This window comes from Aptenodytes patagonicus, chromosome 25, assembly GCF_965638725.1.
Source record: "Aptenodytes patagonicus chromosome 25, bAptPat1.pri.cur, whole genome shotgun sequence".
NCBI lineage: Eukaryota > Metazoa > Chordata > Aves > Sphenisciformes > Spheniscidae > Aptenodytes > Aptenodytes patagonicus.
In genome coordinates, this window is record NC_134973.1 from 2,908,167 (window position 1) to 2,933,840 (window position 25,674).

Consider the following 25,674-nt stretch of genomic DNA (forward strand, 5'->3'; position numbering starts at 1 on the left):
AGCACAAAATACATAAAAAAGCTTTCTTTTTTTTAAAGTCAAATCACATTAGTTAGCCCTAATAGTGAAAATAAATGTAATCTTACCCAATAAAGCCTTCAATACTTGAATTCCATAAGATATAATTTCTTATGCGTTAACAGGATTAAACTGTAGTTTCTGAAGTTGTAACAAACAGAACTAAGTCCCGATTCTCCAAGAAAAATACCACACGCTTCATGTGACCTGTTCTTCTCTGTCATACAGCGAAACCCTTGCCATATTCTCTCACCCTAAATCCATATCCTTCAGTACAGTTAAGTGTGCTCCTACTGTTTCTTTCCTTGTAAGATACTGTCGCTGGACTAAAGGACTTAAGTACCTATGAAGGCAATATACATTTACATTTAGGAATTGAATTCTGTTTACTGGCACAGGAAGTGTAGTTTACAGAACCTGCTTTTGCACACTGGCCTTACAAATTCAGCAAACCACTACAGTGACGTTTTCCAAAAACACAAGTATTACTTTAATATTCCGTACCACTATACATACTGCTAGGGTCCATGGGTCATTCAAACAGCCAACGCCAACTGAACACAGTGGAAGACCACCCTAACACTGTTTACGAGGCCCCGTCCCACCTCCTCCCCACCCCAAGAGAAGCTGTAAGCAATCCTATGTTATAGCCACTAAGCATACACACTCTCTACCTTCCTGACTTCGTTTCGTTCCACGCCACCATACAGTTACATTTGTCATGTAGAAAATCCACAGAATAAATCTCTCAAACACTTACCCTTGACTTTCCTTCAGCGTCCATTAAGAGCTCCACGTATGTTACCTCACCAACTACAAATCAGATTCCAGACGACACATATACCAAGGGAGAAAAGCCAAGAAAACAATGGGAATTTAGAACAATCAACAACCGTGTATGGAGCCTCTGCCTTATAAGAAAGCCCAGAAACACTCCATGTTCTCTAGACCACAAAACTGGACAATTACAGGTATGCAGTAAAGCCTTAAAACAGTTAAACATGTTCTTGATTTTCCTCCACTTCAAAAGCCAGCTATTTCCACAATATCAGTTTCCTTGATCTTTAGTACCCACTCATTACTTGAGGCAATCCAAATCCATGGGAAAGTCTGCAAGAACAAGCTTCCTTCACTTTACATAGTATGCAATCTTGTCTCCATAGTCCAGAACGTGAGCAGTTATTTGCTTTTCTCTGGATTTAAACGCAGACTTCCAAAGAGGGAGTCAGACTGAACTAAGAGATCACTGCCTCCTATTTATTTCAGCAGGTTTTTAGCCTTTTGTTAAGCCACAATAAAATAAAGTCCATTTTTTAGCTTCAATAAGTGGTATTAAACAGTCTGCTATGTTTGCTCTCAAGACAAAACCGTCTACAGCAACAGGCAAAACGCACTGGAAAACTACATCTGCACCTTTCCTCACAAGATTAGGATTGCCTTTTTATGACCACATGACCATATCGTGTACCTCCAGAATACAACTACCGAAATGGCTGCTGCCTTTGAAGTGACTGGCATACAGAAGAATCATCGAAGAAGACATCTTTTACTTTTTCTGTCTGGTTTAGTAGTCCTAGTTTAAGTTTAAGACAGGAGGACTCCAAGTCGCGTTATCTGAAAGGTGGAATGCAGTCTTCGTGGGATACCACAACCCAGTCCGAATACTGATAGCATACTTTGAGCAAGGAACTGGAGTCTCTCGTTCAAGAGTCTACCTCTTAGCAAGAGACAGAGAGAGGAAGAGGTGTTCAGCCCGACCTCCCACAGGACCAGTCATTTATAGGACACCTAGTGTCATTACGCAAAATGAACAGCCTGAAAGGTCTGTCTCAAAGCTGGAAGAAAAGGAATGCTTAATGAAATCACTACTTTTTTTTTTAATCTCTATTTCTTATTTTAAAAAAATAATTTAGCAATATCAGCATTCCAGCCAAAGAACAGTTAGCTAGACAGAATAAACAAATTCTGATCCATCCATGTTCTTACGAGGATAGCGTTTGAGACTGGTAGAGGCTAACAAGCAAGTCCCTTTGAAAGGGACAGGGCAGATCGGAGTGTTCGATTACTATCCATAGCTTCACTATCTAAACAATACTTCTTGAAATAAAGCCTAACAAAATTAATTCCATCCTATAATCTGAACAGTATGAGATCATGTAGTATACATGGAATTGTTTCCACAGTCTGTGTAGCGAAAGGGACTGCACTGTAAACAGCCCTCCTGGACTAGTCCTTGGCGGTACATGGCGGCCGTGCACCGAGTCCAAATGTTCAGCATTACCAAGACATTCTGAAGCCATCCATCTCAACAGCAGCAGCCAGAGTCCAACCAAACTTTGATCAAAAATGCAAATGTGATTCAACAATTTATGTAGTAAGACAACAAATTCCCAGATTACCTACAATACAAAACCACTCCGTTTCACAGAGGCCAGAAGTCACAGGTTAGAAGTCTGTGACTTTGCTCCTAAGAACACTACTGAGCCCCTGGATTGAGGGCTCTCCTCTCCCAACCGCTAATCGAGTTCAGCTACAATTCTTACTTCAGATCCACACAAACACTTCCAAAGAAGTTTGCCAAGCTTGAACTAACATATTAAATACGATTTAACATTTACTCTTTTAACGAATCTCTGACCTCTGAACCACAAGATTTCCAGGAGTCTATCACAGCAGCAATTGTTTGTCACTTGGAAAATCTGGTATGTGCCAATTTTGCTCAGTGCTTCACATTCAAGCCTTATAGACACCTATATTAAAAACTAAATATACATCTTGAAGTAGCTGTTTTCCTTCAAAGGACATCTGAACTTCCTGAATAGCCAAATTAAAAAAAAGCAGGGGGGGAGGGGAACAACACAAATAGTGTAACAGCTCAGTATCCAAGACACCAAGTCCAGAGTACAGAACAACTGCAATAAAAATGCATTTTTTCCACTTGAAAAACATGTAAAACGATTCAACATGACACTTCTTCCAGGAGACTACTGTTTGAGGCTGGCAAAGGAAACTTTTTTTTTTTAAACAACCTATGCTGGGTCACATTTTATTTGGCTTTTTTTCTAGATCCCAAACCACAGTACATCAGAACATCAGGCATTGGGGATAAAGCAGAACAGCAGACAAGGGTAGCCTACGATAGTGCATAGGCAATTAAGCCATGGAAAAGTACCAACAGCAGATATCCGTGTACTAAACCTGCTTCAGAGGGTAAAAGAAACGCATAGTGATCCCGGCAGATTTTCTTTCTGCTAGAGAACAGTTGGCTTATCTCAGGAAACATATCCTATATCCACAAGTGAAGAAATTTCATTTAAGCACAAGAGACTGCCACTTAAGGAACTCAAGTTTATTACCGGACCAGCCTCCAAAGGGAGATAAAACTTGCAGAAAGTACTAGCTCTAAGTCAATTCAAGTATAATTAAGGAACATGTTCCCCATAGTGTCTTTAAGACTTAACTTAGACTGATTTTTTTTTTTTTTAACCTCACATTTGAGAAAGTTTGGAAACTCAGCGTTTCCTAAAACGAGACTGAAGCAGAAATCATTGCAATAACTAGAAATACAAACCAAAGGCATCTCCAGTGTTACTTATCATTACAGCCATTAGGTTTTTCCCCCTCCAACTTTATATCCACTTTCCAAAGAAGTTTATCTGCATGGAAACTTAAGATGTTCAAGCCAGGTTGGTCTGTCAGCATTCAGGTATTCTCCAGTGACTGTTCAGGAAGCTCAGATAAGTACGTCCATATGGTGACCTGAGGCATGGCTCCGATGGATTCACCTAGCCCTAAAGACACATCTGGGAAGTAACGAGGATAACAAGCTCAGACGTAGATGTCAACTTTGAAGATTCTAAAGTTGGGCAATATGATTTTAATAGTTAGCGACAAACCAAGAAGCTGTGAAAGGTACAGAGAGGCAAGTCTCAGCAAGAGGAGAAGCGCAGAAACTGAAAAAGGTGTAAATGCTTCATATCATGGTCATTTCTTTGGCCTACAGGGTTAAAAGTAAACACTAGATAAGGAAGCCTCTCAAGACATTACCAAAACCTATATGGATGTCCCATCATCTTCAGAAGTAAAGAACTACAAGCAATGTGACTGATTCAAGAGGACCCTGCCATCAAAAGCCTAATATTTTCAACATGAGGCAATTCAGAATTTGTCACAGCTCCTCCTTCGTTTACAGTGTTTAAAGCTCATGACAGGCAACCGGGGGGCTCGGGCTGGGGATAGAGAAGATAAACGCACTTTATACATGTACAAAGCTTTAGTTAAAAGGAGAGAAGAAAAACATTCTTCCCAAAGTAGAGACAGAGGAGAGTTCGCAAGCTATTCTTTTACAGTAGGGGAAGGGAAATCTCACTTTTGCATGAGAACTCGGAAAAAACCATGGGTAATTTTGGCTCTTTAAGAGCCCAAGCAGGAAAGAGGGAGTGAAAGAGCTCGTTGCAGCCACTGATGAAGGACAGTGCCTCCTTGAAAAGATCATTAAGGCCAATGAAAATAGAGCAACTCATTAGCGCATCTACTGAAAGTAAGGGGGAACAAGTCAGATGTGCAACAGCACTTCCACACTGCTTATTCATCCTTTCCTCTTTGCCCACCTAAAACTTCAGTCTGCAAGCACACTGCGACAGAATCTTGGGCACTGAAATCCAGGGGACACTCCAGTAACAGCTGTCTTCAGGTACTGGAGCAACAGCTGTTAGTACCGAAGTAACAGAAGTGCTCAACTAACATCTGGGACCAAGTACAATAGCAAAAGGGCATGAGTTACATCTTTAGGAGGCCACAAAGGTTCCAAAAGTTTCTGGAGATGAAGCAAGAAAAGAAGGCAGCACATGAAGTTTAGCAGCTGCTCTTCTTCACAGGAAGCTGAAGCTGGGAAAGCTTTGTTGCTTCTTTTCCTCACATCTGTTCACACATCCAGGTTTTGATCTGAAGAGGTAAGCGTGCCCGCTCCATACTACAGCTCTGCCTTACGTAAACGTGGGTACAACCATGCCAATACAAACAGTCTCTGGGGTGTCCTGGAATCTTTGAGTGTGACGTGAGCGTGGCCTTGACTGCAACTGCTCCAGGCTTTGCAACAGAGCAGAACGTAATTATTGCCTCATTTTATGGCTAATCTTTCTCCTTGTATGGCACGCCATCTTGCTGCTCTGGTCAGGAAAAAGGTTTAAAATACAAAATTCTGTATTTCCTAAAGGAACCAATAAATATCTCAAATTCAAATACAAGTTCTTTTTTATCATATGGTATCACCTCGCTTATGCCAGCTGCCATGAAGCATTACCATTTTTCTCCCTAAGACAGAGCCATTTGTTGGGGGACAGATTAAGACAGCTATTTAGCATTCAATCATGTTTGCATTTAGACTCCACTTACATGCTGAAGAACTGCTGCCTCATTCTTCTCCTGAAGCCATTCACCAATTGCCAGTTATCAATGCTGATTACGTCAGTTTAGTAGAACCTTGTGTTTGTCAGCCAATACAAAGGAGTTTCAAACAAGAACATTTTTTTTATTTCATTAATAAGTATGTCATACTGCATACCTGTAATTGAGTTTCACCAACAAATACACTGAAATGACTGAACCAAGGCATTACTCTTGAGAGAGATGTCACCTTTAGAAGACTTCAGATGTACGCATCTGAAAAAACCAGGTTGCAGAAATATGAGCAGACCTCAAAGCTCATGTCTCCTAAACCATACTTACTGACGCAAAACAGCCGATTGAGGTGAACTCCTGCTACGTTCAGCAACCTGCTATGCCATTGCTGCTAACAGCTTAAGTCTTCACGACTGCCAAGCGCTGGAGCAGTCATGAAACGCCTATGTTTACCCTTTGTGTACAGATCCGTTTCACGTGCTCCCAAAACCTTGAACGTTTGGCCTGTAATTCTTACACTTACAAACCAAGAATTCTCACGTTTAGATTTTTCCACGGTCACATTCCTGGTTCTTGGAACTACTATGCCTTGTATCAAGAAGTACCGATTGAGCAAGTTCAAGCACAGCACAAGAGCACCAATTTGGTAGAAGTCAGTGACTAATTAGAATGAATCGCTACGACACAGCAAATCTAAACTGTTGTATTTTAACAAGCAGTCCCAAAAACCAAGAACAATGCTTCTCAGTGTTTAGCATAACAAGCCCTGCAGACAGAATGAAGAGGTTTCAATGTTCCCCTAGGAGTATCTGCTGGAATGAGTAGCTGAACAGCAAGGCAGGAAACAATCTCACACCGGACTTTTCCATCCACGTGAACTGGAGAGAAACCACAAGACACTTGGAACGGAATTCAACATAGCACTTAAAGTTAGACATCTACACATACAGATGCGCCTGTTAACCAATGTATCTTGTGTAGCAAAGTGAAAGCATGGTTTAAGGCAAGGGACCATTCATAATTAGGGCCTGTTAAAGCAGTCTTTAAGGCTGTAATTCTTCATATTACAGAAAACCATTGCTGAATCTCAAGCATCAACGTTTCACAGCCTCTAATTATGGAAGTTTCCCAAGGCTTATAGTCCTGAAGTTCGTTACGCAGACTCAGTTCCATTTTGCCTCCAAAGACAAACATTTTAAAACCCTTTGGAAATTTGTTTTCCCATTCATTAGGCCACACCTTGTGAAGACATTAACTAGCATTCCTTACCTAGTTCAAACACAAGTGAACACTGATCACTATTTTGCGAGACGTTTATGACTCATGCTATGTATTTTAGAAGTGACCCACAAGAGGAACGGTTGTATTAGTTACTCTTAACTTGTTTTGAGACATTTTAATGATGGAGAAGCCATGATATTTTCTTGCCACTCCGCTGCATTTCCAAGGTGACTTGAAAACTAGTAAGTTGGGCATCAGCTTAAAGAAATAACACTACATTTAGACTTGTCACCACCTGAGAGTAGTCAGCTCAATTTCTTCATCTTCTTCAAGAGATGAAGATGCTACGGTCAACAAACTAAGGCGGCTCCCATTCACATGGGACAGTTAAATAGAAGTGGGGAAGGGGGAAACACCATGAACATGATTTCCAAAGCCCTAACTGCGTTGCAGCCCATGCCAAAGCACAAACCTCATTTTTCTTTTTTGCAGGTCACCCTTAAATACATTTTACTGCTATCAAATGGCAGCATGGATCTTTATCTAAGCACAAATCACTACCAAGTTTGGGGACACAGCTATATATACACACACCAAATCAGCAGTAAATAACTACCTTGATTACCCAAAAGACATTAAAATGCTTCAGAAAGTTTTGTTGCATGTCAAGGCTAAAGTCTGATAAAAGCCTCATTTTTTCCCCCCTAAGGAAAATACTCGTTTAAACCTCCGATGAAGCCCTATTAGCTATATGCCAACATGCCTATAAAGGAACTATCCATCTGGAAGGCTGCCAGGGAGCAGATGTTGTGCAACACCCAAAAAGGCTTCAAGAAGACCTTTTACAAAACTCTCATCACTAAGTCCACCCAGAACTTCAACTCTTAAGTTTACAAACAAAGTCAGCCACAAGTAAGATGACAGACATCACTTGGCCACCTGAGTTGTACATTACCTTTCTCTTTGACCAGGTCTTTCAGAGACTGCCACTTCACATCAAATGGAATATTTGTAATAAAAGCTCGGTATCTTTTAGCAGGATTAGCATATGGCTCAAAGCGATTTCCTCCTCTTTTGACACTTTTCTCTTTTCTTTTTTCATTTTGGCTTGGTCGTTCACCTTCACTGCAAGCAAAGAAAGATAATCACACACATTAACTACTCTGGCATTTGATCAATGTCATACCACCTCTTGGAACATAACTTGTTACATTCTTAAAGCTAAATCAAAACTTGCAAAGTTTCATCCATACACATTATTTGCAAAACTGTACACCTTTCAACCGAAGCTGGTACCCACGGTACCAGTGCTACATAGTGTATTGTAACAAAGATTTCCTAACAGCAGACAACTTACGTCATGAAGACCCACTATTTTCTCCCACATTTATCCAATGTAACCAAAGTTTTTGATTTCATAAGCTGAATCTCTTTAAAACCGACCAAGCCTCACTCCGTCTCCTCATGATGCTCCAGACCAGACGTCCACCCTATTTATTTTCTCCTTAGCACACTATACTACTTAAACACCTTTAAGTCAAATAATACATCAACCCACCATATTTGTAGTCTTACGCTAGAAGAATTTTAACAAAATAATCCTGTATCTAACTGAATGCTCAGGTCAATGACTCTTACCTCACAACACTTTTTTTCCTCCTCCAATTAATACAGTTTTTGGACGACACAAATTCAAAGCCTCTGTGCATTCCAACAAACATATGCAATAGTTCTTTTAACTATTTCAGAATACGAGCTCTAACAAGTCAAAAATTAAAAAATTAGAAGTGAAGACTGTTTCTCAACCAACCTAGATGACCATCCGGTCTTAACAGGACACAAATGCCACTGAATAACAGCATTTTAAAAAAAAAAAACAAAACAGGAGAACAAAATACTTCAGCCTCAGCCTGACATGATTTCCTTAACTAATCCAATTAATCTCCTTGTTCACCTTGTGCTGGTTGAGACGATGCAGAAATACATCTTTAGAAAGAACTCATGAGAACACATTAGTCAAAAAAAGCTGGTAAAGTTTCTAAAACTTATCTGTACATACACTGAGCTTTTGCTCAACTTAAGACCTATGTAGCCCTGCAAAGTCCAAGCCACGTCAGAAATTCTGGCTCGGATGTGAACACACTTCTGCATCAACACTGTCCGTTCCTTTAGAACCATTTCAATCGCTGAACAGATACAGCCTGCAGGGAAAAAGAAGAAACAAGTATGCAGATGCCTACGAAGTTTTCTATTTGAGTGGGTTCCCCATTTTTATTACACAGCAGCCTACAGTTTTTCAGCCACAAGGATATGTTACAAGCAAACACACAGAAATATTGCACTTTATGGATACAGCCATAACCGCAAACAGAATTTGCCTCTAAGTATGGCCACCATGTATCACTTCACATCAAAAGAGACACAGGTTCTGCACCTAAGTAACATGCTGGAAGAGAGGTCTATTAAAAAAAGTGTTCTTTAGTTATGCACAATACATATTTCACCAAAAAGCGAATTTTTTAGACTTCCCTCACTGAACTTTTTTAAAGCCTCTTGAGTAATGAAGTAATTAAAAACCCAAAAATAGATTCAAAATAGAACAATCCTTCTAACACCTTAACTTCTGTTTGGCTGAAGAAATAACACAAAGTTTAGTGCTTGTGTTAAAAGCTACACCCAGGTTTTTTTATGGTTATTCCTCAAACTGGAACTATTTACATTCGCCCTGGGTTGAACTGCTGCATAACATGCTTCGAAGTAATGCAGTATGATGCAGACGTCTTTTGCAATCCTGCATTTAAGGCTCCCAAGTCAGCTTAAAACACCTCAAGCTTTGATACACCTGTAAAGAATTCAGACAAGCCACGGTACCTGCCATTAAAGACAAGCATTAGCCTAGAACACACTCCTCATCATATTCAGCGTAACAAAATCCAGCCAGGTCAAAAGAAGTGTCAAGGAAACTACTTCAGCTGCCAAGTTTGTTGTTTGGTTGTTGGGGTTTTTTTGCAGGATTTCAGACACCACCTCCATGGGTTTCACACACCGAAAGGACAAGAACAGGCAGACACAAGTCCACAGATATCGCTTAAAAGATGTGGTTACCAAGTATGAAAACAACCGAGCGTTTAGGGCTTCTCTTAAAGGAGTTCTAGACAGCAGGAAGGAACAAGCCCCACATCACCTCCAAAATACACCACGCCTGCCTGTGAGCATCCCTAAGTTGGAAGGGCAGGCGAGATAAAATTCCCACAGCAGCTTTGCCCATCCCAATAAGGAACCACTCTACGTAACTGTGATCCATTTACACCAAGGCTAATGCAAGATCTACAGAAAATAATGCACTTAAGTCGTTACTTTCAGAAGATATTTCATCTACTCCGCTTTTTTCCCCTTGGGTTACAGAACTGAAATGTTTCATCAAGTCTAAAGAAAAATTCTCCTGTTTGTGATGTGTATAGAAGGAGGAACTGAAAGGGCAGCTCTTATTTCCTCCAAAGAAATTAACTATTATGCACATTCCTCTGCAAGATTTCTTAAACATGCCACCTAGACCCAACAAGTGTACCAGAAATCACTAAGAATCAAAATCCAATATAGGCAGATCCCCCCCCAGGATGCTGAAAATACGTTCACATGAATGTTGGCATTATCACTGTAGACGTGTTAGCTCTGCCACATGGAGCTTGATATTACAAATAGAATTGCACCTAGATAAAAAGATAAGCTCTCTGGAGAGACTCCAAATATAATGGGGGCCAGGAAAAATCAGAACAAAGCAGACATCTTTACTTATACCTCCAGGAATAAATCATCTCCTCATATAAGACGAATTACTGATTACACATTACCTAGAGCTGCAGGCTGTGCTACAGTCGCCAAGAGCGAGCTTTGAGGCGTAAACAGAATCTAAGACATGAACATCCTCCACGCACCAACTACCCAACACGAGGAGGAGAGAAGATGATGGGAAGATCCTTCCCGAGCCCTGGCTAACGTATTACGTGTCACTGTATCACGTGCCATGGTGGCACTGGGATCCCCACCCTCCAGGGTCAGGACTGCCTCCGCTCCTGAACAGGCATGCCTACTTCTGCCTGGCAGGAAGAAGACAGAAAGAGTTGCGTATGTCAGTATTTTTTCGGTTGCCATAAGCACAGTTTAACTATTTTGTGTTGAAAAAACAAAAACAAAAAAAAACCACCACAGATGTGGACATTTTTCCCAAAAAGCAACACTTGGAAAGCTGACTACCTTCCTGGTCATGTGAACCACAATCCACAAACTCAGGCAGCAGAGGCAGATGAGAGCGGTTTTTCAAATTGAGACACACCGCCGTCTCCTCACCGTACCCATATTATCTCCAATTAGCTACAGACCATCGAGCTGGCCTCTGTTATTCAGATCTGTCAGGCTCTGGGTCAGACTACAGATACGCAACATGCCTGGGCGTAACAGCCTGCAGCAACCGGCAGCCTGACTGACACACAACTATGTAACACACCTCAGAACAGCAGATAAACAAATCTGACCCCAAGTCTGAAACATTAATTAGCATTTTGAACCCGATGTTCTGTGAGTCTTATCTCCACGGCATTTAAGGCCTGGGGCCAAAAATTAACTGAAGAAAATGTGTTCTTTATTCCACAGATTTGGTATTACAAAAAGCTTTGCTAACTACGAAGTTTTCCAAAATGAGGGAGTGACAAGCAGTTCAAGCGTTTTCTGCTTATCGTCCCCACATTTATGGACCTAGAATTGTAACCCCTACAGGTTTTTTGGTTTTGTTTTGTTTTTTAATTTCTGTAACATTCTATTGACATCAGACACACAACCCTTACGTAGTGCCTGGCATCACCTTCAAGCTCTCGCTCTCGAGGCATTCGCCTCTCGTGTTCCTAACCCACTCCACAGGTAAATCATCAACCACGAAACAGAGCACACTGCCCAAGAGCGTAACTATTACAACCTGCCATTGATAGAACAAGAAGTAATTAACTCAGACCATCAAAACCCATCCCGCTGGCACCACCTACATCTCTAGGGAAGGCTTTACGTTGCCCATTAAGGCCCAGCAGAAACACTTCCTAAGCGGGACAGGCAAAGACCTCCAGGATCTCCCTGGCCGCCGCACCCCGGGGCCTGCGCGGTGCACAAAGCGCCAGGACGAGGGACCGGCTCCTTCTCCGTTCCGACCTCGGACCGCGGGAGCCCCCGGACGCGCCTTCGCGGGGCGGCTCCGCGCCCACCAGTCTCCGCGCCGCAGCGGCTAAGCCCCACCCGGGTTCCCGGGACGCGCCTGGAGCCGAACAGCGGCCCTAGCCCCGGTAGCGGCCCCGGTCCCGGTCCCGCCGACTACCCGCCCTCTCCGCGCGGCGGCGGCGGCGGCCCCGGGGCGCCCCCCTCGGCCCGGCTCAGGCTAGGCCCGCGACGCGGGGAGGCCGCACGCGGCGCGGCAGGCCCAGGCGGTAGCGCGGCCCTACAGCGACCACCCTACCTCTTGGGCGGCGCGTCCCCGGCACTGCCTGCCCCGTTAGGTGGTGGCGGAGCCGCCGCCGTCGCCGCGGCCGCCGCCGGCTCCTCCATTTTGCCGCCGGCGCTTTCCGAGGCCGCCGCTACCGCCGCCGTCGCCGCCATTTTCCCAGCGCTGCGCCTTTGTGTGAGGAGAGCCCGCCCCGCTGGCTGCGCGCGAGGCACGCCGGGACGGGGGCCGGGCGGCAACGGCGCCCGGCGGCGCTGCGCATGCGCACTACGGCGGCCCGCTTCCCGCGCTGGGCGGGCGCCGCCCGAGCGCCTGAGGGGACGACGGGGCCGTCGCCGGGCTGCGGGGGCTGGGGGAGCCCCGCAGGCCCCCCCGAGGAGGCAGGGCGGGCTCCGCTCCCGCCGGGCCTGTCAGTCCGGCTCTTTCTCGGTCGGGTTCAGCCCGCTTTGCGGGCGGGCCCAGCGTGGAGACCCGGCGGGGGTGAGGTTTAAGCGTAGGGCGATGCTTATGCGCACTCTGCAGCTGCGGTGGGGCCCCGCCGGCATGGAAGACCCCAACTAACCCGGGGGATCTTACCAGCACACACGGCTGTTATCAGGCTTACATAGCACGCTGCCGCCGAGGGACCTTTGACAGGGTTAGAGCTCTGACCCTGGAGTTAGAGGTAGCGCCAGCGGGATTGCGATGGGCGTAGGGGGCAAAAGGTGGCTCCGAGAACCGGCGGGGGCCTGGGGAGGGGATGCGAGAGAACAAGGGAAGTCCAAGGCAGGGATGACTCCTCCCGGCAGGACGGGCAGAGAGCCCTGTGGCATCCCGGCAGCCCCGCACCGCAGCGCTACCTCTCCCGGCGTGCCCTGCGGGCCAAAACGGCCAACCGGCCAGCTGCATCTCCCGGCGGGCCGCGGCACGCACCGGAGCCGGGGGGCTCAGCCGGGAGAGGCCGCTCCTCCTGCCCGGAGCCCGCTCTGCCAGAGCCCTCACATCCAGGAGGTCCGGAGGGACCCTGGCTGCAGCCAGGACCTCCCCTGCGAACGGCCCCGGGGCTGTCCCGGCGGGCCGAGGAGCCTTGGGGCGCTCCGGGAGCCCCACAATGGGTAACCCCTTCCCTGGGGGAGCCCGTTGAGGCACTTTTTACTGAGTGCAAAGGCACAGGGACACGAGTTGAATGAATGAAACAATTGTTTATTAATTAACGCATACACGCAACACCCAGGAGGGAGTCTATCACCCGGCTCGGTGCCATACGCACCCCGTGTCGCCTGAGGAGCCATTACCAGATCAACATCCCTCAGCCCGGTAGGGAAGGGACAGCTCCTGCTCCTGCCCGTGATGTGGCGAGAAACGAAGGAGCTGCCAGCCTCCCCCTGCTTCTCCCTTCGGGGACAGGATTCGGCGCTGCTATTTGAGAGGAAAAACCCTAATTTCACCCGTCTGTACTTCTTCCCTACCTCCAGAACAGAGCCCTGCAGGAAATTCTCACAGCTGGCGGCTCGTTTTTTACAAAACACGGTAATAAACCGTAACCCCCGAGTAAGAAACCGTCAGCCACAAACTCAAAACAACAAACGGGAAGTGAAGGACTCCGAATCCTGAGTTTTAAGCGAGAAACACCAAAGCACATATGAGCAGGAAACAGTAAAGAGAAGCGGAGGAGTTTCCCTTCGCTCGGAAGCACGGCGGAGGACTCGCCAGAAAGCTCTCCCGCTGAACCTACCCGCGACACCGAAAGCACCAACACATCTGCATTAGGGACAATTAATTTAATTTTTTCCCACCCCAAAGACCGACCAGAAAACGCCTCACAGGACAAAGGTGGAATACTGCAGCTGGGGGAATATTTCTTATATAAAACACACCTTTTTGGAGCCCGTTGCCCACATGATGAACATCGGTAGCTGGAGCGCAGGGCCCGCCCGGGGCCCGCAACCCGCTTGGCTCTGAGGAAGCCGAGCTCCAGCCCCCCTCCCCTGCTCGCAGCCCCCGCACCGCCCCAGGCTCCCCCAGCCCCAGCCGGGGCGCAGCCGCCCCCCAGCCCCTCACAGCCGAGCCGCCCCGGGACCTCGCAGCGCCCGGGGCCCGGGGCGGAGCCGGCGGAACCTCTTCTCGGGCCGCGGCGCACCGGCGGACTCTTGTCGGTGGGCGCAGCTCGCTGACGGACGGCAGAGGCAGCCAGTAACAGACGAGGAACGGCCCGGCCGTGGCTCGTCGCACCAATGAGCGGCGGAGGGGGGGGTGGGGCTACTTCCCGGAAGTGGCGAGCGGCGCGGGGGGCAGCTGCGGGGTGACACCGGTGGTTGGGGGAGGTCGCAGCCATGTCGGAGCGGAAGGTGTTGAACGTGAGTTTGGGGGGGGGCGATTCCCCGGCTGGGGGGGGGGGTCCCCAGGCCGGGCTGGTCCTGGGGAGGGTTCCCCGATCGCTGAGGTTGGTCCTCAGACCGGGGGTCCTAGGGAGCCCCTGGTCGGTTGGGGGGGGGGGGGGGGTGTCCTGAGGCGGAGAGAGGTCCCTGAGGGGACCCTCGGGCTGGGAGGGGGGCGCTTGGGGTGGGGATCCCCAGGCTGGGGCTCCTGGCAGCGCTTGGAAGGGGCTGGCAGGGGCATAGAGGGTTAGGCCCTAAAATCATGCAAGAGTTGGTGGGCCGGGGACAGACAGACAGACAGACAGACAGCAATGCCTGGCTCTGGCGGGGAGGGGTGGACGGGGTGTTTGGCACTTGAGACCACGCCTGGTTAGCAGGAGCACGCTGGCTCCTGCTGTGTGGAGCTGATGCCTTAGGCTGATACGGCAGCTGGGATCCTGCCTGCCACGGTTCACACTCTTCGGGGTGACTCTGCGCCTGGCACGCACACGTCTCTCTCTCTCTTTGCAGAAATACTACCCGCCGGACTTCGATCCCGCTAAGATCCCAAAGCTCAAACTCCCCAAGGACCGGCAGTATGTGGTGCGGCTCATGGCCCCCTTCAACATGCGGTAAGAGGGGCTGCGCCGCTCAGAAGGAAGCGGCTGTGGAAGAGAAGAGTTTGCTTAGGAATTGTTTCACCTCGATACGCTGCAGGGGAGCTGCTGCCAGCAGCCGTTAGAGGTGACACAGACCAGAAGAAACGGGATGAGGGAGAGGGAAGAGATGCTGTGGGTGATTTTGGGGTTCTTTGAAGAGTAGGTACTGAATTTCCAAAGGAGAAAATAACCATTGCTCAGAACCTGGGCTGACGCAGCCCGAAAATCACTTGGACTTCTCTTGTTCTGTTTGCTCCCTTTTTTTGATGCGTTATGGACTTTTCTTTCTCCTTTTCTAGATGCAAGACATGTGGTGAATACATCTATAAGGGGAAGAAGTTTAACGCCCGTAAGGAGACTGTTCAGAATGAGGTGTACCTGGGACTTCCCATCTTCCGCTTCTACATCAAGTGCACGCGGTGCCTGGCAGAGATCACTTTCAAGGTGAAACATGTTCTGTATTTTCCGCGCTCTCTCGCTTTCTGGGGAGGCTGTGCAGTCTGTGGACGTGACTGGGTGCTGACCCCACGGGGAAGGGGTGTCCCAGCAAAGGCTGAGCCTGAGTGTGTGCTGTTTGGTGTATCTTCCCTTTTCATGGCCGTTTGTAGTTCTGAAGTGTCTTGCCCATCCGTGGGCTGTGGCACATCGGCTGGAGCAGAACAAAAGGCCATGAGTGATCGTCTGCCCTGTGATGTGAATGAAATGGGGAATCGTTTGCATGCGGCTCTGGAAGTGGCCACAGGATGGCTGGAGCAGAATTGCCCCAGTACAATGATTTTGTTGTCTTGTTTCTTCCTTAGACAGATCCTGAGAACACAGACTACACCATGGAGCATGGTGCCACTCGCAATTTCCAAGCTGAGAAGCTCCTGGAGGAAGAGGAGAAAAGAATGCAGAAGGAGAGGGAAGAGGAAGAGCTCAACAACCCCATGAAGGTACGAGAATGTGCCCTTCTCTGCAGAAGGCAAACCTCTCTCCTGCCTTGGCTGGCTTCCCCCAGCAAAGCAGGTGACTTCGTAGCCGTTGGTTTAGTTCTTCAGGCTCCTGAGGTATTGCTGTGCTCTGGACAGGCAGGAGACAATTCCCTGCTCTCAGGAGGTTTCCTCCTGTGCTGGAACTTGTGACGGGCTGCATCTTGCCCCAGTTTTTCCTGTCCTATTAAGACCCAAAAATGAGTATGATGATGATCCTCTTAGTGCTTCCTGCCCCGTACTGGGTGGGGAGGCGGTGTTGGAGATTGCTGGCAGGCTCTGCTACCTCACATGAGCCCGGCTTCCCTCTGGTCTTCCAGGTCCTGGAGAACCGAACCAAGGACTCCAAGCTGGAGATGGAGGTTCTGGAGAACCTGCAGGAGCTGAAGGAGCTCAACCAGCGCCAGGCAAACGTGGACTTCGAGGCAATGCTGAAGCAGTACAAGGAGTACGAGGAGGAGCAGAAGCGCAAGGAGCAAGAGGAGGATGAGCAAGAGATGAAGTGAGTGGGCTGGAAGCATTCACGGGCGTGTGAAATCGGCCACGCTGGCCCTGGCCAGGCAGGGCTGCATCCTACCCTTTCCTCAGCACCCCGAGAGCGCTTAAAGAGAGGGCCCTGCCTGAGTTCACAGGAGTTGTGTGGGTGGGATGTAGCCTGGAGCGGGCTGTGAGGAGATTGGGGGCAGTTTGCCGTGGCAAAGTGTTGAGGGAGGTGGAAGGGTTTTGGTATCACTGGCCCATCTGTTGGGGAGATCTGGGCTGCTGCAGGGGCCTGACTGCCCCTGAGAAGCGTCCTCGAGTGAAGAGAGAGTTTCTGCACCTGGCTGAGGCTGCAGATCTCGGTGCTATCAACCTTCGGGCACTGCTTGAACATGACTTCTTAAAAAGCACCCGAGAAGGTGGATCCCATTGCACTGCTGCTGAATTCCAGCTCCCCTTACAGCAAACAGCGCAGGCACGGTGCACGGCCGGCGTCGCTCAGCGTGGCGGTGCGAGGGAGCCCGCTCTAACCCTCTGCGCGTGGCCTCTCTCCTTGCAGAGCCATGCTGGAGCAGGCCCAGAACCGGCGGCTGCTGGTAGATTCCGACTCTGACGAAGAGCCTGCGAAATCGCACACGAAGCCTGTGGCGAAAACTAAACCTACGGACATCTTGCAGGAGGTGAGCGGGGGCAGAGGCTCTTCCACCCACCGCACCTCTTCCCCCCCCCCGCCCCCAGACCAATTCTGCTGTCCTGGGCTGCGCGTTGTCTCTTCTGTCCCTGCGATGCTGGAGCCCTAATGCCTGTCGCGCATGAGCAGCTTAGAAAGCCCGTGTCCCTGCGCGCTGAGCTGAAAGGAGACAGGGATCAGTTGGTGATTTTAGGCCGCGTCTGCTGACAGAGGCTGGGAGGGAGCTGCCCCCGTCCTGGCTCAGGACGTTGCTTCCCTTTCAGCTCGAAAAGGACGGGCTCGGCTATGCCTTGGTCGTACTTCAGGCACGATTTCAGCACTCTGAAAATTACAGCAATGAAACCGCTGCCTGGGACAGCCTCTCCTTTGGTTCTGTTTTGTCCGCGTTGGAGACGTGCAGAACAAAAGAGCTTTCAGCGCCCGGCTTGCAAGGGAGGGATTATCCCCGCAGACAGGCCCCTGCACTGCTGCTCTCCGATGTCGATCCATGTCTGCGGGGACCTCTGTCCGGTTGGATGAATCAAAGCTGCTGTGTCTCTAAGCCGGGCTGGGGTTAATCTGAGCGATGTTCCCTGGCCCGGCACTAATCCTCGTGCCCGGGGGAGTTTGGTTCAGTGGCCGGACCACCTGCAGGCACGCGGTCCCGGCCGGCAGAGGTTGCGCAGCCCTGTGGCATGCATCTGGCTCCTCGTCATCCCAGCAAGGCTGGATTTAACTGTCACAGGCAGTGGGACATTTGTCTCCAAGGGCTGTTTTTGCAGCCGTTTAGATCCATATCCCTGTTGTTTGTCTAGCTTGTGCCAGTCGCTGCCGGGGGAGAATATCCCCCTTGGCTGCTCCGAGCAGCTAGCCTCGCGTCTCTTGTGCTGCTGTTTTTACCACTCCTCCTTCTCCCCCATCCCTCTGCCTCCCCTCCGAGGCCAGAGCACGCTAACGCCCCTGCTCTACTCTGCAGGACCCTCAGCCCCAGAGTAAGAAGCTGAAGACTGAGAGCTGGGAGCGGAGCGTGGGCAAATTGAACGCCAAGCCCCAGCTGGCCGGGCTGGTCACAGTGAGGAAGCAGAAGCCGGGTCCTGCCGTGGCTAATGGGACAGAGAACCAAGGCACCGCGACCGACGCCGGTAACCGCTCACGTGGGGGATGGGGTGGCCTGAGCTGGGCCATCAGGGAGGAGTCTGGCGGCACCCAAGTGGCGTTTAGCTCTGTCTTCAGAGCCTGAATGCTCTCAGGTCAAGTCCTTGTTGTGGGACAGATGGGGCCGTGACGGTGTAAGAACAGGGGGTTGTCCCTCTTTCCGGGAGATGTCCTGATGGAGGAGAAGTTCCTTCCTGGCCCTGGGCGGTAAGCCAAGGCCTTGGAGACAGCCTGTCAGGGCCAGAAGCTTCAAAACAGTATCTCAGCGCGCAGATACGATGCTGGGAACCATCACAACAGCGAGATATGAATGGAAAAGCAAGAAAATTGCTTTGGTTTGGGGCCTGATTATAAAACCTGCCAAACTGTCGGAATTTGGAAGCTTTAACGAAGTGGTGAAAACGAGCAGAAGGGCTTCCCAGCACCTCATAGTTCACTGCCCCAGGAAGGCAGAGGATTTGGAGAAGGAGCTGATGAATTGATTGATCCTGGGCCGATTGGTCCTAAGCCTTTGGCTTAGTAAGTCCCTCTGCCCTCAGGGGATCCCTGGGGAAGGACAGCTCTTGTGGTTACCCCATTTTTGATACGCTTTCCCCAGCCACCTGCTCCTGGCTGCTGGCAGGGTCTGTTCAGCCAAATTATGCTGGAGGAGCTGCCCGTCTTTCAAGGACTCGGCTCTGAGCTGGCACGGGGCTCTCTGCCCGCGACGCTGCCTCGCGCTTGCAGCTGGCAGGTCGCGTGGTCAAAGCCGAGAGCTGGCTCCTCTCTTCCTTTCCAGTGGCTGAAATCTCCCGGAGGGAGAAGTGGGTTTTGCAGACCTTGGGCCAACCTTGCCGCTTCCTCCCGTTGCCGCAAGGCGGAAGCGGGAGGCTCCAGCTGAGGGGGTGCGGGGTCTCCTTGTCCGCCTGATTTAACCTTGCTGTCCTCATCGAGATTCAGGCCGGGGGGAGGTGGCATCGCTCGGGCTCTGGCTCCGGGTGCCTCGTCTCCAGCTGTGAGCAGCCGGAGCGGCGAGGCAGGCTTGTGCTTTCCGCGCGGCTGGTTGCACCGAGCCGGCGGGGTTTGCCGGCAATGGGGAGGGCCCTACCTGATGGCGTTTGCTCTCTTGCTCGGCTTCCAGGCTCGTTTCCCACAGCAACGGGCACCACATCCTCTCTCGGCTTGTTGGGGGCGTATTCGGACAGCGAGGACAGCGCGAGTGACTGATGAGCGACCAAGCCAGCCCAGAGCAGGGATCACGGGCTGTTCCCCCCCTCCCAGCAGCTGCTCTCCAGAGCCCCAGCGCAGAGCTGGCGTCACAGCCGTCGGGCCCAGCGGGGTTTCCCGGCCATCTGGAGTCCCAGCGTCTTCACCTGTCCGGCCCGGGGTGTGCGTCCGTCCTCCGACAGGGACGAGGCCCCAGCCGCCCTCCCTGGCTAACAACCACCAGCAGACCAAACCCAGATGAGCCGGTTGAGAAGATGGCTTCCTCGGAGGAGGAGGGTATCGCTGCTGTGTTGCAGCCGGTGGAAAGCCCCGACGCTGTCCCACGCTGGCTGTGCCCAAACCCAGCTTCCAGCCAGCCCCAGAGCACGATGTGTCCCAGCCCTGCACCCATAATGTGATCGGAAGCGCCGGGGCCGGCCGGGACCGTGTGGTTTCTCCGCTCTGGTGGTGCCCACTGCCCTCACCCCCGCGCTGGTCGTGCCTGGGCCTGGGTACGCGACTCACCGACCCTCCCACGGCAATAAAGGGACCTCAGGGCTTCCCTTCCCTCCTGCTCTGCGTCCCTGCAGGGAGCAGGGGGAAGGCAGGAGCTCAGCACCCCTCTTTTGCCACGGGAGGAACTACCACCACCACTTCTCTGGCCCTGGGTGTCTCCTGACCCCCCCCGTGGGGCTCAGATCCCACCTTTGTGGGGCGAGCCCAAACCCCCCATTGTTTTGCTGTTAGAGGTGACGCATTCTGCAGCACGGACACGGGGAGGGGGCTCATCTAGCCCCACGCTGCGGGGACGGGGCTGTCCTGCCGCCAGCCTCCCTCCCCTGCCCAAGTCCTCCCACGTCCCAACCATCCCCGGCAGCTTGGTGACAAACCCCTCCCCGCCGTTCGGAGAGCAACTGGGTTTGCTCGGCTCACCGGCAGCCACGATCCGGTAATAAATTGGATGTGTCAGAGCCAGTTGCCTCTTCATCTTCCAGAGACAGTAACCTGTACGCGGGCAGCGGTGTCCTGCTCGCGTGGGTCTGGCGGGGGCAGCCCCAAGGACCCCCCACGATACGGGTCCATGCACCCATCAGAAGGGCTGACCCACACTGGGGTGCCCACCTGCCCCAATTGGGGCACAGCCTGAGGCTCTTCCCCTCGCCGACGTCTCTTAACTTCCTCCTTATCAAGGCACCCACCTTTAATTGACGAGCAGCTTCTCGCTAATTAACCCACTGTCAGAGCCTCACAAACGGCTCTCTGGCAGGGGCTGCAGGGCCGGGGGCTTGTGGGGCATTTCTGAGAGCCGGGGAGAAAAGGCAGCTCCCCCCCACCCCACCCCCCCGCACCCCATCCCAATTAGCATTCCTCGCACGTGCCTTGTAATTAGCTTCTTCAAATATTAATGCTGGATATCGGGCTCAGCCTTGGGGGTTGTGTTGGATGGGGTCTGTCAGGAGCCGCGCTGGGGGGGCCGGTGGAGCCGGGGGACCCCCGGCCACGCCGTCCCCCCAGCCATGTCCTGCTCCCGCACGTGTGGCCCCCCCCACACACACACACCCCCCGGCACCAGGCCAGGATCCCAGGAGAGGGACCTTTGTTCTGGGAAGAGACAATACAAGGAGCCAAGTCAGGGCTATGGCTGGGGGGTCCCCGGCCCTCCTGCCCCCCCCCCCCCCCAGTGTGGTCGCCCCCAAATCCCAGGGCAGAGGGGGAGGCAGGGCCCCCCCTGCCCCCCGTGACGAGCTCCCCAGGGGGAGGTGTGGGTGACCCTGCAGCTGGGGGTGCTCCGTGTTCTCCCCAGACCCCCGAAGCCCCTGGTCTCAGCTCCCCCCCAGCCCTTTCCCTGTGCCCCGACCCCCCCAGGGGCAGCCCCGGGGGGGGGGTCCTATAGCCGGTGTGCCATCCGCCGGTGTCCGGGGGTCCCGGTGACACCCCCCCCTTCTCCCACTGTCACACGGGGGGGGGGGGGGCCGTCCCGCTGTCACTTGGGGGTCTCGGGGACCCCCGTCACCGCAGGGGGGGGTCAGCCTTCCCCCTCCCGGTGCTCCCCCGCGGGGCTCCCGGCCTCTCCCCCTTGTTGTCCCCCGCGGGGTCCCGGTGTCCGTGTCCTCGTCCCCCCGTCCCCCCCCCGCGACGCCCCCCCCGCGGGTCTCGCCCCCCCCCCCCCCCCGTGCCGGTGCCCCCCCGACGAGGCGGGCGCGGAGCGGGGGGGGGGGGGCCGGGGGCTCCGGTCCGCGCCGCGCGCGGCGGCGACACAAAGCGGCTCCCGGCGGCGGCGGCGGCGGCGGGGGGGTCCCGGCGCGCCCGCGGTCCCGCTGCCGGGCGGCCCCGCCATGGCCAAGTGGCTCCGGGAGTACCTGGGCCGGGGGGCCCGGCGCTCCCCCCCCCGCCCGCCCCAGCCCGACTACAGCGGCGGCGAGCGCCGCCCCACCGGCACCGGCACCGGGAGCGGGGCCCCCCCCGCCGCTCCCCCCGGCGCTGCCCTCCGCGGCCCCGCTGCCTCCCCTCGGCACCGGCTGGTGCGGGTGGGGGGCGCGGGGCCGGGGGGCGGCCCCCGCCGGCTGGAGCAGGTAGGAGCGGGGGACACCGGGGAGCACCGGGGGACACCGGGGAGCACCGGCGGGCGGCGGGGGGGGGGGGGCGGGGGCAGCGAGGACAGGACCCGGAGGGAAGCACGGGCACCGGGGAGGGCGGCGAAGGGACCGGGGGGTGCAGCGGGGCAGCGGCGGGGGGGGGGACTGGGGAGAGGAACCGGGGGGCACGGGGAGCACCGGGGAGAAGGACCGGGGGACCCGGGGGGGACCGGAGAGGTGTGAGTGGGGCAGCCGGGAGAGAGCGGGGGGGCTGGCGAGCAAGGACCGGGGGGCACAGAGGGGATGGGGGGGGGGGGAAGATGGGGAACGGGGGGGTGGGGACCGAGAGGGGCTGGGGAGAAGGACCGGGGGTACCGCGGGGGACTGGGGACGGGGAACCGGGGAGGGCCGAGGGGGCGGGGGGGCACCCGGGGGAGGACCTGGGGTCACTGGGAGAGGGAAACTGGGGGGAGGGCTGGGGGTGGCGAGGTCACTGGGAGAGGGGGAAGGGGAAAGGGGTCGGGGGACAAAGGGACCGGGTGGGAGGGAGTGGGGAGAGGGCTGGGGACACCCGTATCAGGGACCTGGGGGAGCCTGCAGGGTCCCGGGGAGGGGACCCAGGGACTGGGGACCTGGGGGGGAGGGGGGGGGCAGTGGGGGTCCCATCCCACCCAGGGCACCCACCCGCAGGGCCCCGGTGAGAGCGAGTACTCGGAGCCCTTCGAGGGGGAGCAGGATCCAGCGCCCGAGGGTGGCTGCGAGGAGCCCGGCGAGGCCACAGGTGGGTGGCACCCTGGGCACCCCCCCCCAGCACCCAGCCCCGCGGGGGTCCCGCGGCCGGGGTGCCTCCCACCCGTCCCGGCCCCGCCGCGTCTCCCAGCCCCTCCTGTCCCCAGGGTGCCCGCGGCAGGGTGAGGGTCAGCGGGCGAGGCCGCGGCGGGGACCCCAGCTCTACGACACCCCCTACGAGGAGTGGGAGGTGGCAGGGGAGGGCCCGGGGGTGCCCACCGCCCGGGAGAGCCGCCTGCCCCGCGACGACGAGCGACCGGCCGACGAGTACGACCAGCCCTGGGAGTGGAAGAAGGATCACATCTCGCGGGCGTTCGCAGGTGACAGCATCCCGGGGCGCTGGGTGCCACCCCAGGGTCCCCCAGCACCCATGGGTACCACTCCTGTCCCCCACCCACCCCCAGCCCCAGCATTCCCCAGCACCCATGGGTCCCACCCTGGGGGGGACAATGGGACACCACAGTAAGGCAGAGCCACGGTGGGGACATCTAGGATGTTCCTTTGTGCTCTGGCACTCAGAGCCGGTGGCCCGGTCACCGGGTGCCCCCCAGCAGCAGGCAGGGGTGCTGGGACCCCACGGTGGGGTGACACCCCCCCTTTGCCCCCGCAGTGCAGTTTGAGAGCCCCGAGCGCTCCCCCAGCCTGTCCCGGCAGCTGCCGCGGCCCCCCCGGCCCCCCGCAGGCGCCAGGCCGGGCTGCCCCCCCAGCCCCAGGCACGTGGACACCTCGCTGCCCCTGGAGAAGCAGGCGTGAGTCGGGGGGGGGTCCCTCCTCCACGGGGTGGCATCAACATCCCAGTCACACATGGTGGCGTGGAGGCAGCCCTCTGGGGTGGAGGGTCCCCCACAGATGGGTCCCCATGGGGTGGAGCGTGCCCCATGGCATGGATGGGTCCCCATGGGGTGGAGGGTGCCCCATGGCATGGTTGGTCCCTTTGACGTGGTTGGGTGCCCCATGGCATGGATGGGTCCCCATGGGGTGGAGGGTGCCCAACGGCGTGGATGGGTGTCCATGGCATAGAGGGTCTCCATGGGGTGGAGGGTGCCTCATGCTGTGGTTGGTCCCTTTGACGTGGTTGGGTGCCCCATGGCATGGATGGGTCCCCATGGGGTGGAAGGTGCCCAACAGCATGGATGGGTGCCCATGGCATAGAGGGTCCTCATGGCATGGATGGTCCCTTTGGCGTGGGTGGGTGCCCCATGCTGTAGTTGGTCTCCATGATGTAGAAGGCGCCCCACGGCACAGACAGGTCCCTGTGGGGTGGATGGGTCCTCATGCCGCAGAGGGTGCCCTGTGCTGCTCATGGGTCCAAGTGGTGGGGACGGCGCCCCATGGCATGGAGGGTGCCCCACGGAGCAGATGGGTCCTGGGGCCCCAGTGCTGTGTGGCGGGGTGCCACTTGCCGGGTGCCGGCGTGACGCACGCTGGGGTGCCACATGCCGGGGTGCCACATGCCGGGGTGCCGCATGCCGGCGTGATGCACGCCAGGGTACCGCATGCCGGGGTGACGCATGCCGGGGTGACGCATGCCGGGGTGCCGCGTGCCGGGGTGACGCGTGCCGCCGCGCAGGTGGTACCACGGCCCCATCGGGCGGGCGGGCGCCGAGACGCTGCTGGCGCTGTGCCGCGAGGGCAGCTTCCTGGTGCGGGACTGCGAGACCAGCCCCGACGACTACTCACTCTCACTCAGGTGAGCGCGGGGCCAGTGGGGGGGACACGGGGACGGCCCCGAGGACAACCCAGGCATGGGGGGTCACGGGGGGGGGGGGGGGGTGTGCGGTGCGTGGGCAGAGGGGCTGGGCTGTGAGCATGGTGCTTGCATCCGCGTGCTGGCGTGTGTTTGCATGTTCCCCCGTGATCCACGTTGATGTGCACCTGCGCGTGCAAGGGTGGCCAGGCCGGGCGCCCCGTGCCTCAGTTTCCCCTCCCCGCCCACAGGAGCAGCCATGGCTTCGTGCATGTGAAGCTCACGCGGACACGGGAGCAGCATTTTGTGCTTGGCCGCGCCGGGGCCGCCTTCCCCTCGGTGCCTGAGGCCGTACGGCACTACACGGCGCGGGCGCTGCCCGTCCGCGGTGCCCGCCACCTCTCCCTGCTCTACCCCGTGGCCGTGCAGCCCCTGTGAGCCCAGCGCTGCCGGGGACCCCCCCAGCTGTGGTGTGTCGTTCCCCCCCCCCCCCCCCCGGGTCCCGCGGCGAAGCACCCCAATTAAAAGCCGACGTGCAGCCCCTGCCCGCTGTGTGCTCTGCCGCGCGTGGCGACGCTCTGGTCCCTCTTGGGGGGGGGCTCAACTCTGCGGTGCCGCTGGCGGAAGGCTTGACACCCTCGGGCAGGACAACGTGGTGGCCCTGCCACCGGTCCCATCCTGGTCCCACCACGTGGGCTCCTGCCCTTGTGCCCGCTCCCACCATCTCCCAGGGGTCCGGGCGAGGGGGGGGGGGTGTCCCTATGAGCCCCCCCCCCCCCCCCCCCCCCGTCACCACAGGACCTGACCTTGGGAGCAAAGCGCGGGGGTGGCACCGCCCGGGGTCACTCGCCATCAACTGCACACAAGCTCGCCTGCGTGGTGGGTGGGGGGCTGATGGCACTGGCCACCCCCACCCCCCCCGGGGGGGGTCTGTGCCGGGGGGGAGCGGGTGCTTCCTGCGCGGTCGGTGCAGCCCTCGCACGCCGGGCGCCGTCGCGAAATGAGGCCACTGGACCGCAGAGCGGCTTCCCTGAAATGGGGGGGG

The 25,674-nt window shown here is 54.7% G+C and overlaps 3 protein-coding genes and 1 long non-coding RNA gene across 4 annotated transcripts; 2 read left to right on the top strand and 2 right to left on the bottom strand.

The window, feature by feature from the left end:
* Positions 1 to 689: 689 nt before the first annotated feature.
* Positions 690 to 12,302, bottom strand: LOC143170882 (heterogeneous nuclear ribonucleoprotein M-like). Its single transcript, XM_076359545.1, has 3 exons — positions 12,137 to 12,302; positions 7,595 to 7,764; positions 690 to 831 (listed from the first exon to the last, which is right to left on the bottom strand). Exons 1-3 carry the CDS (start codon positions 12,274 to 12,276, stop codon positions 767 to 769), a joined length of 375 nt encoding a protein of 124 aa, XP_076215660.1. The 5' UTR covers positions 12,277 to 12,302; the 3' UTR covers positions 690 to 766.
* Positions 12,303 to 13,287: 985 nt separating this feature from the next.
* Positions 13,288 to 14,036, bottom strand: LOC143170883 (uncharacterized). The gene is made up of 2 exons (XR_012997111.1): positions 13,978 to 14,036; positions 13,288 to 13,519 (listed from the first exon to the last, which is right to left on the bottom strand). It is a non-coding gene; the product is annotated as an uncharacterized LOC143170883 (long non-coding RNA).
* Positions 14,037 to 14,390: 354 nt separating this feature from the next.
* On the top strand, positions 14,391 to 20,548 carry YJU2 (YJU2 splicing factor homolog). The gene is made up of 8 exons (XM_076359489.1): positions 14,391 to 14,457; positions 14,989 to 15,089; positions 15,416 to 15,560; positions 15,917 to 16,051; positions 16,408 to 16,589; positions 17,127 to 17,247; positions 18,214 to 18,379; positions 19,513 to 20,548. The coding sequence occupies exons 1-8, from the start codon at positions 14,434 to 14,436 to the stop codon at positions 19,596 to 19,598; spliced, it is 960 nt and encodes a 319-aa protein (XP_076215604.1). The 5' UTR covers positions 14,391 to 14,433; the 3' UTR covers positions 19,599 to 20,548.
* Positions 20,549 to 21,913: 1,365 nt separating this feature from the next.
* SHD (Src homology 2 domain containing transforming protein D) lies at positions 21,914 to 25,067 on the top strand. Its single transcript, XM_076359434.1, has 6 exons — positions 21,914 to 22,150; positions 22,844 to 22,934; positions 23,050 to 23,262; positions 23,553 to 23,691; positions 24,513 to 24,632; positions 24,881 to 25,067. The coding sequence occupies exons 1-6, from the start codon at positions 21,914 to 21,916 to the stop codon at positions 25,065 to 25,067; spliced, it is 987 nt and encodes a 328-aa protein (XP_076215549.1).
* Positions 25,068 to 25,674: the final 607 nt, after the last annotated feature.